The 13,993-nt window shown below is 33.3% G+C and overlaps 2 protein-coding genes across 2 annotated transcripts; one reads left to right on the forward strand and one right to left on the reverse strand.

Moving 5' to 3' along the window:
• Positions 1-1,441: 1,441 nt before the first annotated feature.
• HELRODRAFT_67113 (hypothetical protein) lies at positions 1,442-2,116 on the reverse strand (the record flags this gene model as incomplete). The annotated part of the gene is made up of 1 exon (XM_009024280.1): positions 1,442-2,116. One exon carries the CDS (start codon positions 2,114-2,116, stop codon positions 1,442-1,444), a length of 675 nt encoding a protein of 224 aa, XP_009022528.1.
• Positions 2,117-6,126: 4,010 nt separating this feature from the next.
• On the forward strand, positions 6,127-10,467 carry HELRODRAFT_66788 (hypothetical protein; the record flags this gene model as incomplete). Its single annotated transcript, XM_009024223.1, has 9 exons — positions 6,127-6,173; positions 6,562-6,687; positions 6,806-6,904; positions 7,556-7,721; positions 7,853-8,003; positions 8,337-8,427; positions 8,953-9,055; positions 9,220-9,350; positions 10,359-10,467. The coding sequence occupies 9 exons, from the start codon at positions 6,127-6,129 to the stop codon at positions 10,465-10,467; spliced, it is 1,023 nt and encodes a 340-aa protein (XP_009022471.1).
• Positions 10,468-13,993: the final 3,526 nt, after the last annotated feature.

Below are 13,993 nucleotides of genomic sequence, written 5' to 3' on the forward strand. Positions count from 1 at the left end.
TGAGTCCGTCCTATTAATCACACCATGAACACACTTCTTACATTTGAACGTGCCTTCCACCTTTTTCAATGCCCNCCTCACACCGCTACATTTCTTATGCACCCACTTCTGACATCCTATACACAATACCAAGTTAGCCTTCACTCTCCTGTCACATACCCCACAGGGGTCTTTTTTACTTATCACTTGCTCCCCACCTTCCCCACTCACCATTACCTTCGTCTTACCAATATTAACTTTTAACCCTTTCTTTTTAATAACACTTTTCCATCTGTCAAATTTTAACTGCAATTCTTCCATGCTATCAGCCATCAAGACTAAATCATCTGCATACAAAATCTCAAATAACTACTCCTTCATTATGTTTCCACACACAACATCCATCACAATTGCAAACAAAAACGGTGATAACACTGATTCTTGATGCACTCCTACCTTAACACTAAAAGCGTCCGATATCTCCCTTCCGACCCTCACCTTTGTCTTTGCCCCTTCATACAGCTGCATCACAGCTTTAACAAGTCTCTCATTCACTCCTTTCTTCCTCAGCGCCCATTCAATGACCTTCTTCGGTATTCGATCAAAAGCCTTTTCTAGATCCACAAAACACATGTACAATCTTCGTTTCTTCTTTCTATAATTCTCCTGCAACATTCTCACTATGAACAACTCATCCACCGTTCCCCTACCAGGCATAAACCCACACTGCATTTTATTAACTGTCACCATATTTCTCAACCTCCTCTCAAGCACCCTCTCCACTACCTTCATTCCGTGCTCTAGCAATTTCACACCACAATCTCTCACATCTCCTTTGCCCTTATACAACGGCACCAACACACTGTGTCGCCAATCCTCTGGTATACCTTCATCATCAAACATACTGTTAGCAATTCTCATCATAACTTCAATTCCTATCACCCCACTCGCCTTTATATGTTCCGCCGCCACTTCCGAAACCCCTGTCGCCTTACCTAGTTTCATTTCTCTAACTGCTTTCTCTACTTCCTCCATCGTCACCTTCTCTATGGGTCCGTGTGTGACCGCGGATTCCACATCTCTATCCCACTTATTTTCTTCATTCATCAACCTTTCCATATGAGCTTTCCACACCTGAGCTTTTTCCTTCTCATCTATGCACAACTTGCCAGATCCATTCCAAACATATCCATTTCCTATAACATCTTTCCTGCTTTATAACATCCCTCATTGACTGCTTTGCTACTTTGAACATTTTCCTCGAACTCACATCAAATTCCATTTCCCTACCCATTTCCCTCATTAACCTATCTGATGTTTTTGTCATCGCAGTTGCCACTGCCCGTTTTGCAACCTTCTTAGCCTTCCTGTACTCAAACTCCGCTTCCCCCGTCATGTCCCTTCTCCACACTCTAAACCTCTCCTTCTTGACCTCCAAAACCTTTCTTATATCTTCATCCCATCACCACGTCTCATCATGCCTACATTTTCCTTTCGTCCATCCACATACTTTATCTGCCGTAGTCAACACACAGTCCCTATATCTCTCCCAAACATCTCCATCCTTACCACTCTCCCAACTTTCAGCCACTTTCACTTCAAATGCCTTCCTCACCTCTGCATCCTGTAACTTCCATGTCTTTCTCTTAGCCACAAACTTATCCTTCTTCCTCCTCCCCATTTCTTTTGATGCCACATCCATCACAACCATACTATGCTGCAACATACCAGGTATCGCCTTCACATTCCTTACATACTTTCTAGGCTTTGCCCTTATCAATATATAATCTATCATTGTCCTATACTCCCCTGACCTATATGTAATTAGTCGTGCTGGTTCCCTTGTTAACCAGGTATTCCCCACCACCATGCTATGTGCATCCGCCAACTCCAACACTCTACGCCCTTCCTCATTCCGTATACAATACCCCCATCCCCCATGTACACCTTCATATCCGTCTGCATCCGCCCCCACATGACCATTCAAATCACCCAGCAACACCACAAACTCATCCATCCCCGCTTGCCCAATCTCGTTAGAAACATCATCATAAAACCTATCCTTCTCTTCTTTCTTCCTACTTTGTTGCGGAGCATATCCTGATATTACCCTCACTATTACCTCTCCAAACACCATCACCCCCACAATTACACCATTGCTTTTCCGCCTCACTTCCAACACCTTCTCCACCAACTCTTCTCTTACCATTACACCAACTCCTCCCGTACCATCATCCCCCTTCCACCATAACTTATACCTTCCACCTTTAGCCCCCACAAACCTTGTACCCTCTCCCTTCCATCTGATCTCCTGTAATGCAGCCACGTCAACCATTCTCCTCTGCAACTCCTCCACCACTTCCAAACTCCTTCCTGTCAACGTGCCTACATTCCAGGTACCAAACCTCCAACCCCTTGGTCTACAAGTAATCCTTCCATCCATAGTGCCTTGCACCGCAACACTATAGAGTGGGGTGCCAGTAGCCAGACCATCCACAGGGCCTTGCACCGCAACCCCATGGACTGGGTCTCCGGAGATTCTTTGCACCCTCTTCTGCCGGATACTGAGGGCCATTTTCACTTCTGTCATCATGAATAATTTATTTGGCTAATTTTTACGCAGGACGCCCTTCCTTACGCAACGACAGTTATAAGCCTAGCCTTTGATGATCCAACATCACTCACAAGGCAGTGAGGGTCAGTTTAATGTCATAACCAGGACAAACAATAACAATAGAACACCACTAATAAATAGCGGGAATCATTAATGATGGAGGACCACTGTTGATTTCTGTTAGGAAAGATGTTGAAAGAACTTACAAAATTGAATCGACATTTTTTAAATAGCTCTAATAACATCTAAAATTTATTGTTAATTCATCAGACGAAATTGTTTAATCAAAGTTGATGGATAGAATGTTATCTCGGTGGAAAAAGATGAATATTTTCTATTCTGCCTACATGCCATTCTCGCGCCAGACGTTAAATTCATGCATCTCTAAAACATGGTTTGCTGTAAAGCAATTTACCATTGAATTCAAAATCCTAAAGTTAGTTCATAATACTTATTTATCAGTCGGATGCTTAACTAATTAAGTTTTTGACTGGCAAAATAAATAGAAAAAGCAAATTCCAACACTATCTCACACTTTTTCACAATCACAATGAATGTTTAAAATGAAAAATATTTTAAATTATGGGAACATTACTTTCTACAACATACGCGCAATGTGCATACAAACCTAAATGTACGTATATACTATTTATACATTCAAAGACTTGGAACAAATTTGTAAAAATTAGTAAAATTATGAACATTTTTTGACTCAAATAACTCCTATTTTGACTAGCGAGATTGTATGCAAATTGCACATCAACACAGACTGGAACCAGAGAAAATAGTAGCTGGAACTAATTTATTAATGTTTTAATGAATGCGTGCAAGATGTGTTCGGGTCAACAAATCAACATCGTGTTATTCTATTCAGTTTCAACTATCAAATATCTCAACGATGTTACTGTCAAGCAAAATGTTCATCTTGCTGACAACCACTTAGTTAGAGACACGTAAGCATCATCAAGACTTTCAAAATATAATTTGAAATTTTAATGTAATGTAGGATGAAAAAACGTATGGTTGAAAGTTTTACATTCAAATATATTTTTAGTTTTTGCCTGGCACGCAGAGGCGCATGAAAGAAAAACTTTTATACATTCTCATGGTTTCATGCACGGACAATAAGTGAGGATTTGTGGAGTTTGACCGTTCATTTGAACATCCAGAGATAAAGCGATGCAAAAATTGTCAAGTTAAAATCTATACTCTGGGTTGTTGGTGGTACGGGCGTACAATCCATGACAGCTTCTTAGTTCAAGTAATTATTTTATAGAAAAAAATATAGTAAATAAAACTGAAAATCAGGTATTACAGTTCAAATAAACTTATTCATATTTATGCATTTTCCAGTCGTGACGTCATCTCATCAAATGATATCAAAATAGTTGGTAAAAAATATATTGAAATTTTTGTACGAACAAAACACAGCCTCAGTCACTTCCTTGGTTACCTGCTGCTTGTAAACAAATATTTTTGAACTTTTTTAAAATTACCCATTGGACGAAAAATTTTACATTTACGACAACAAAAACTATTTTAATAAGATGAAAGAGAAATTTTTTTAATCGGTTAAAATTTCTATCCGATCATTCTTTACATTTTAATTTAAGTAGATGAATGTCTGAAATAAATGATAATTTGATGTTGGAGGATGATGCCAAGAAGAATGTTGGAGTTGCTTCTGCTACATCTACTCTGCTCATGATGGATGCCGACGAAAGCGCCGACACCACCACACTACCGACTGATGTGTCCACCTCTCACGAGGAAATCACCAGCCAGTTTTCAACTGAACTTCATAACTGTAACAACTCCAAAACTTCTAAAAAATGTTCAAAAATTAATTGTAATTTTAGTAGTAGTAAGATTAGTAAGAATGAATTTTGTAACAACGAACTTCAAAATAACTTTATTATGAAAATGCAAATAAACAATAAAGAGATGCAATTAGAAAAATTTAAAATGGAATATTTGCAAAAGGTATCTATAAATTTCTCAGACCATAATTTTTTGTCATTTATTGAAATAACATACATGTTGACCTGGCAGATCGACGACTTAGAATTAAAGTTTGGAAAGGCCATTAGAGAAAATGAAATGTTAAAGATGCAGTTGAATCTTGAAAGAGATGAGAGTAAAAAAATTAAGAAAGAATTTGAAGCTAAACTTGTTAACATTGAGTCCAAACAATCAAAACTTACTGTTAGTATCAGTTTAATTTTGTAATATTCTAACACATTTATGTCTGCATTGGTTTTTAATACTTTTCAATTTTTTTTTAAATTTTAGACAGTTTCATCTAATGTGCAGAGATTGTTGGCACGGTCATCTCCCTTGCTGACTGAAGATCAATACGAACTGCTGACTAAAAACCCACAGCACGACATATCAATTCTGGATTATATTTCAGTAATTTCTTAACATTTACCAATTTTATTTACCAGTAACTTGTACTTATACAAATTTTTAAGATTCAAAATATTTTTACCTTTGTAATTTAGATAAAAGTTTATGAAAGAGAAAAAGATTATTTAACACAAATTAATAAGTTGAGAATGAAGTTACAGCATAAAAATGAAGACATACACTTGTATAAAATGGCTCAAGAGAGACTTGCAGACGTATAGTTTTTCAATTCATTTGTTGGTTCAATTGAATTTTAAAATACCCATTTCTTTCAATGAAACAACATCAAACTTTTATCGTAAACAAAATGTTTCAGGAGCTTGATAATGAAAAACATTTGCGAGTAGAATGTGAAATGAAGTTGGACAGGTCAAAAAAATTAAATGAAGAACTCAAGACCAAAATTGAGCATGACAATTTTAAAATCGACAATTACAATAAATTATTCAGGTTTGCCCAACTTAGACATGTTCAATTATAATTTCATTTTCATAACTAATTGATTTTTAATGTTTGCAAATCGTATATCAGTCAGTCCCTTGATAAATTTATGTGAAACATACACAGGGAAAAAGAGCAGTTTGAGTTGAAATTTTTAGAAACTTCTAAACAACTGGATGCTTTGTTAGCCAATCAGACTAGACAATCACAGAGCATGGAAGAAAACGTGAATGAGGTTAGTCTTTTTATTACCTTTTATATTTCTTGGTTTTACACCACGAATTACTTCTTTAAATGAAGTTTATTTTTCTAGTGTTGAATTTTTTACATTGTTTTTACAATCCTTTATACAAACACCTAGGAGTTTATTCATTCAAATTGGTTATCACCTCATAATTGACTTCATTGTGAAAATTGTTGGCCATCAGTTGATGACCATGAAGCAGACAGTCTCGTTGTTGATGCAAGACAAGGAGTACTTCTCAAAAATGACCGCAGAACTGCAATCCAAGCTCTCATTTACTGAAGACAAATTACATCAAACTGAAATGCAGGTACATCCTTCCACTCTTTTGTCTGAAATTTATATCAATATTTTTTTATTGTGAGTATACTTTTATATTTCTATTTAATTTTTAATGAATAAACTTTGTTGTTCCTAATAAATATCATAGGTGGATAGGATGAAGCAAGCAAGAGAAGAATTGTACGAAAAATACATTAATGCGAGGTGTTAAACCATAATGTTTATAATATTTTTATTGTAATATTTTTATTTTAAACATTTTTATGATTGGTGTGAAGTGATTTCTATAGCACTATGTTTAAAGATTAAAGATTTTCTTGACATGATTGACAGATTTACTCAGGTATAACACCGCAAGCCTAGATTCTTTTTCGTCTTCAATTTATTTCTGCTTTTGAGCATGATAGCGTGCAAAAATTAAATTTTGGTTAATGCTAGACAGAATTTTGAAACGAAAATACAATTTGATACAATTTGATGCATCTGTGATTAACAATGAATATGAATTCGATATTTTCACAGCTGCATAAATGTAAACATTGATTGATCTGCAAATTTTTTGTTTAAATGAGTAATTTTTTCTTTTATGAAGAGATCAATACAGGAATGAATACGATGATAAACTGAAGCAGGAACTGGAACAGATGAGGGTGCAGATGGACGAAGATATTTCTAGACTGAAAACGAACACCAAAGATATTTCTGAGAGAGAAATCAGGTTTGTTTGTATTTTCAATTACTTTCGTTTTGTTTTTAAAATGAAGCTTCGATCTATTTTAGAAAGATGTATTTTTAAAATTTCATTTCACCAATTAGATGAATTAACTGATTTGCAGAAGTTTAAGAGAAGCCAGGGATATGGCCTTGAATGAAAAAAATTTGGCGCTGATGTCACAAAAAGAAGCAATGAACAAATATGAACAACTTTTATTGGAGTTTGTATTGTATATTTGGTTTCATTTTCATTTGCTTATTGACAATTTGAGTGTAAGAGCCACGAAACAACTGAATTTAGCTGCAAATCAAGAATAGATTGAAAGAAATTATGAATAAGTGTGCACTCGATCGTAAAGCGTTATGCATCGATGTTCTGCTGGGCTCCATGTGGAGGTCATGCACAGAGGCAACGGTTGCCGCGTTTGAAAAACGCGTAAATCGGTGTTAAATGACAAAATTTACTGAAAATAAAGGCAGCCCAGAGGAACAGAGAGTTGTAGGGTTAGGGCTGGCCATCACGAATAGGACTGGCACTGCATGCCGACACAAAAGAACAACGGTGATATGACTTGGTCCCTCGCACCATCGTTGCAATCCAGAACTAATGAGACATAGACGACTAACATCTACCAATTATAAAATGTTGCATATATATATATATATATATATATATATATATATATATATATATTTCTTTTTTGGATTAGTTGAAATAAATTGAATTGAACTTATATATACCAACTAATTATTTAGTTCTGACACTTTTAATCCAATATATTTATCTATTAAAGTGTCTGTATTTATTTATATATTTTGATATTCATTCATTCAAATTGAATAAAAGTACAATTAATGAAAACACTTTTAAGATCCAGACAGCGTCAGTTGTCAGAAAGCACGAGAATAGATGAGATGCAGAGTGTCTTAAAGACGAAATCTTTTGAGCTCGAGCGCATGCACATGTTGCATGAAGAGGCGCACAATTCATACAAAATTTCTCAACAATCCTATGAAAAGTTACAGAAGAAGATGGATGTTAGATGACCTGCCTTTGACGTTACTCCTTGCTTGCTTTCTATCTTCATTATCTTTCTATTTTTGGAAGCGCTTTTTATGAAAATGGTTGTTTCAATACGAAGGATTAACCGACAATATTTAATTGGCAGATATTAACGCGGGAGTACTACAACATGCAGATGACTTTTGAACGCAAAACCAACGATCTGGAAAATCAACTGAAAGAAAAAGTGAAAATGTTGCAAACATACGAACAACTGGAGGATGAAGTTGATCAACTGGTGCTGCAAGCCGCCGAGTGTAAGTAGAAACTTTTATTCTATCTTTATTCTTGATTAAAACTGGTTACATGCAGTTACATACATCTTTCATGATTGAGGCGACTGAAATTTTATTTCCTCTAACAAATTTATCAACTACATTACAACTTTCTCAACTTCAACATATTTTAACCTCCACTTGCAAACATTTCTTCTTCACTTACCAGTTTTCATTTTTCATAAAGTTTTTGTAAACTTTTCTTGAAATTTTTTTTTAGATTATTTTATACTATCCAACATTATTTTATTTTTGACAAGTTCATCAGCTGTTTTCGTAATATTCTAATGACTTCTTATGATTTTATCGTTCCAGTGACAAATGATGAAGAGAGTACTAAACTAGTCTCGAAGTTCAGCCAGTCAGTTCGTTTACCATTGACAACAGAACGTAGAATCATTCAGTGGTTTGTTCATTCGCATGCTTTTTTGTCATTCCATTTTATTCACCTCTTCAATTTCACCTCTCTTTTAATTTTTCCCAATCAAATTGTCCAGGAACACTTTTTTTTACTTATTCAATTTTTATTAATTCCAACGTTCTCACGTATCTTCTTAACTGATTTACCATTTATTGAATTCGTTCATTTGAAGGTCTTCTTGATCTTAAATTCAAACACTTGAACGAAATTGTTAATTTCACGTTTTATTCATAGTTTTTAATTCTTTAGTCTCTCATTTTTTAACAAATTTCATTTTTCTGGATATGCTGACAAACTTTCTTTATTGAATTTACTTCTATTATGGAATTATTTAAAAAATACTTTGATGTATATTTTATTTGCGTTGTTTTTGAAATGAATGCATTTTGCATTTAAAGTTTTTAATTAGATTTCACAAGATTCTTTTCAACAATTCAATTTCAAAAATAAACAAAATTGATGGATTTGATGCGACGATGATATTTTCATGATGCCCTTGTTAACCTGCAGTGTCTCCTTGGCTAAAAAAGTTATTGAGTTTGAAAAATTGAACACCCAGTTAAGGTCGTTGTTGGAAAAAGAGACTGCTCGAGCCAACCAACTCTCACATGAGGTTTTTTTGTGTTGAAATGTTTATTGGAGCTTGAAAAAGGTTTGTATAGATATGTTATATGAAATCAGGAAGTTGGTATGTTAAGTGATGAAACTTCTGTCGATTTGATTTGCTCATCTAAGTTCAGTTAGATCATTTCATTACATAAAAATTGTAACATGCAGTTGAGCCATCTGGAGATATTGAAACATGATGTCCAACAACCACATTCATTTCTTATGCAAAAGGTCCAAGAGCGAGATCAGCAAATCAACCATCTGAAAGATGAAGTTGCTTCAGCGAATAAAACTATTGAGTTTGTTCATTTCTATTTCATTCAGTTGATGTTCAGTTACTTGAAGTTCTAAATTCACTTGCAATTATAACTACGTGAAGATTTCAAATTTTCTGTTAAAAAGAACTATTCAATTCTATTCATTTATTGCATTATCTGACAGCAACTTTTTTATATTTTAAATGTTCGTTAGCTTTTATCTTTTGTCTGCAATCATTAGAACAAGGTAAAAATTAATCTGTTTGAGCATTTCGATCAGAGTTGATAGTACTGTTAGGGCTACTCTATTAAAAGGTTGTGATTGTTGTAGAAGAAAAAATTTTTCCCGTCGCTGCACTTTACCGAAAATCGGTTCGCTATTTATTTTTTCATAAAAACATTAAGAATTTTTTGGAGTTTTAAGTCGGTTTTACATGGATGGAATTATTTATCGTCTTTTGACAAAAATCCCATTTGTAGTAGGCCATGCATTTTTTATAATTTATGTCTATCAGGTTCCTCAAAAAAAGTTATGCCTTTAAGACTGAAATACAATTATTAAAATTTAATTTACTTTGGTAAAATTTGTCTATTTAATCACTTTTTATGCATTGAAAACTAGTCGGAAACTCCAACCAACATTAGATTCCGATTTTTGGTTTAGCACCAAGTAAAATGAAGCAGTTAAAAATTGCATTGCATTATAGATTTGTAAAGCGCCTCTATTGAGCTATCTTCAGAGGCGCTAATTGTGCTTCGTTTTGTTGAAAAAATGATGTTTCAAGCCGCCACTAAATGCGTCATGACTGATGTCAAAGTTCACTTTTTCATCGGTTGTGAGGTATTAACTAATTAATTTGTTGACCGGATCTGAGCTGGAATTCAAGTTTATTTAAAAGTAATAAAAAGGTTATTGACTACGGAAAAAATGATTTTTTTTATAGTAAGTTTAACAGCATCTTTCTAATGTTCAACTTTTGTAATTTTCTGCTTAGAAACAATATTTATTATTTTTAATTTATAATGTGTATTTTGAAATTATTAATCTAGGAATCTACAAAAAGAAATATCAGTTCTCAAATTAACCAAGGAGCAAATGGCAAGTGACCTCGAAAAGCTGCTCAGTCAAGAAGAAGTTGTTAATTCATTTTATTTATAACTATACATTCGATTTTAAAAAATTCAATAACATGAACTGCGCAGGAACTTGCTAAAATGAAAAGTCTCATATCAGATCTGACCAAGAAATCAACGGAAAACATTCGATCGACATCAAAACAATCCCAGTCTAAGTCAGCCTTAAGGATTCACTTTGATGAGCCTGAAAAAGATAAAACTTCATTCAAGCACTATCAGGATAAGGTTAATGTTTGTTTGTTTCGTTTAGCGCAATCAATCAATTTTGTTTCTAAACCGCCATTTCCGCGATTTTCAACAGCCGCTCCTTAACGAATTTAATAAACAGATGAATCCTAAGTCGTAAGGGATAGAGTTAGTTATAGAAGAAGGTAGAAAGCAGGTTTAGCGTAAGAGTATTTAATATGAGCTAAGAAAAGGTAGGAACGAGAAAACGATCGTAAATCGGGCGTTTAGGTTTATTAAATATATCTCGTAACTAGGTACTTATGAAATAATTTAGACTGAGACTTGAATCTTAATATGCAATTTTAAGTCATTCGATATTTTATACGTAGCCAGTGTAAGATAATGAGATATGGCAACTCTATTTATTGAGAGGCTTGATATTATGATCGCTGCTTAACAGCTCCATTCCTCATTTGAATAGAAATTAATTGTTCAACAATCAATCAATCGATCAATTTATCAATTATTTTGTAAAGCGCTATTTCCGCGATGTTCAACAGCGCTTTACAGTGAATTTTGCAAACAGATGGGTCTTGAGATACCGCTCTAAAAGCTTTACTTAAAGCTTTACTTAGAATAAAAAAAAACCATAGTAGAGCGAGTTATAATAATCAATCTTAGATAAAAATAAAGAAGCAATAAGAAGGAGAAAAGTAGGATCGTCAAGAAAAGGCGAGTTTTTTTTATTTTACTTAGATGAAAGTAAGAACTTCTAGCAACACTATCTGAGAAGAAAGACACATGCCAAAATCAAAGATAAAGCCTAGACTACGATCATCAAAACAACAATGAGCCCAACTTAGAATTTTCGACTTTGTGCGTGCTTGCGTGTTATCATTTCATTATCACTATGATTGTTTATATAAAGTTTTTAGTATTTTATGACTTGTCTTATCACTTCTTATTGCACTAATTTTAAAAGATTCAAAAGCGCTCTCCTTAACTGCTAATTTCATCGCTGATACAAACACATTTTGCACGATACAAAGGTTAAAAATTTTAGATTGCGTCGTGTTCCATTTTAACTTGTTCAACGTTTCTTGCATTTTGACGACTCTCGTAGTGCAGTACAAAGTGCAATACCAAACTAACTGAGGTACACGTGATGTGATAGCTAATCAACGTGGCGCCTCTATATTACAATTCTTCTTTCGAAATAACATCTGACTTTCTTGAATATTTTAAAATATTAACGAAGAATTAAAAAAAACTTAAATTTATTAAATTTTACAATTTTGAAAATTACAAAAAGTGGAATATTTACATTTACCAACACATGTTTAAGTACAAAATTGAATAACTATGAACGACGTATAATGTGTGTTAATGCCTATCAGTATGTGTTCAGTTCATGCACATGTGTACGTGCTGTGTGCGTGTAATGTAAAGATGATTATTTTTTTTCAAAAAATATTTCCTATAAAGTTTATATGAAGTGTTGAAGAATGTAATTTGCGTAGGTTTTTAGTGTTGAATTCCATTGATCATATAAAGTTTTTAGTATTTTATGACTTGAGCAGATATTAGCTGATATAATAAACGGTTATATACTTCAACGCCGACTTAATGCAATGCACTTTTTAACCAATTTGATGAAACATTGTAAACTGAATAATTACTTTTTTGTTTCAGGAGAATTACAAACTAAATGATGTAAAAAAATCTCAACGGTGAGATATCAACATTTTGAAGGAAGGCTGACGTTAACGGAAGGTGCTACCAAGTGGTTATCGTTCAAAGAGTTAAAATTTGCTAAAATGATCTCTCTACATTGAATTGGAACTTATAATAAATGCCAATATTTTTTCGGAATAAATCAATGTATATTGTCCTAATTATTAGTTAGTTTAATGTCAAATGGTCAAAATGATTTGTAGATTGCATGCCAAGCCAAGAATTGAATTAAATATTAATCGTGCCAATAATTTTCTATTTTAATGTTAATAAATTAACTAAAAAATATTTTTTATCCAATCTGTAACAATTTCAATATTTTGACTTAGTTTTGATAGAAATAATAGCACGATCGAACTTAACTGTAGTTTAGTATTTGTCAACTTAATTTTTTTTTGTTAACTTTAACGGCATTTCAGCTCCCACAATGGTGCTATGATGTGCCTTGTTGACATAACTTAATTTCAAATACTAATTAAACTGAAATTCATGAAATTCAAGTTAACTTAATTTCAAATAATTGTTCCTTTAACGACAAACATTTTCTGATGGAGAAATTATTATACATATACGATCAAGACCCCCAAGACGATCAAGAACTTTTTGACTAAGCATTTTTAAGTTATAGTTTTCTCAAGCAACCGAAAGATGAAATAAAATTGAAAAAATTGAAAGCAAAACCCACTTCATCAGGTTGCAATGAAAAGATTCAGAGCTGAATGGAAAAACTTTAACCGTTGACGAACGGTATTCACGGTCTCAACAGAAGAGTACGTGCCAAAACAGATTGATCGAAACTTTTATATTCATGAGAGCGAACAAGTCAAAAGATTTAAAAGAACCGTGCATATGGGTTATTACAAACTTAATGGTGAGGCTGTCCGCAAATCGTTCCTTCAAGTATTGTGTGCTAACTCAAGCCAACAACGTTTTTTCGTCCCGTCAAAAATAATTTAAATTGAAATCCTTGGCCCATTTTCATTAAAAACTAATACTTTGAGTAAAGAATTAACACAAAAATATCGACATGTTAAATAAACGGCTTTATCAGAATCTCATCAATGAGCTAGTAATATTTTTAAAGTACAAACACGTTTCTTAGCTGAACTTTAACCGTATGGGTGGTAAATAAATCACTTTTTCGATACAAATTTGCATTTATACTGTCGTAACTAAAAACGATTTAAAATCTGTAACTCATCTGAACAATATTTTAAAAAACAATGCATAAATTATCAAAAGTGAGGAAAACATTAATAAAACAACACAAATGTAATAAAATGTTAACGAAGGCATCTAAAAATTATCAAAAATATCTTTTATTACACACTAAAACTATTACACACAACTGAGGGTTGATTCCTAATTGGGTAATCAATTATATTAATTTAATATGTGGCTACCTGAGATTATAGAAGTCATATATACATCAAAATTAGTTCAAGATGAACCACCAACGTTTGCTGTGTGCCAATCACCAACCAATATATGCAAAATTCAATTTAAATAAAAAAGTACTTAGTTTAGAGCTTTAAAATAAAAAAATAATTGAAAAATGGACCTAGAATAATTTCATAACGTCTTTAAGAACTGTTAAATTATAAATTGTTAACAACTTTATTAAATAGCTACATTTTATTCAGTTC

The sequence above is a fragment of the Helobdella robusta genome (genome assembly GCF_000326865.2).
Source record: "Helobdella robusta unplaced genomic scaffold HELROscaffold_4, whole genome shotgun sequence".
In the NCBI taxonomy this organism is placed as follows: Eukaryota; Metazoa; Annelida; class Clitellata; order Rhynchobdellida; family Glossiphoniidae; genus Helobdella; species Helobdella robusta.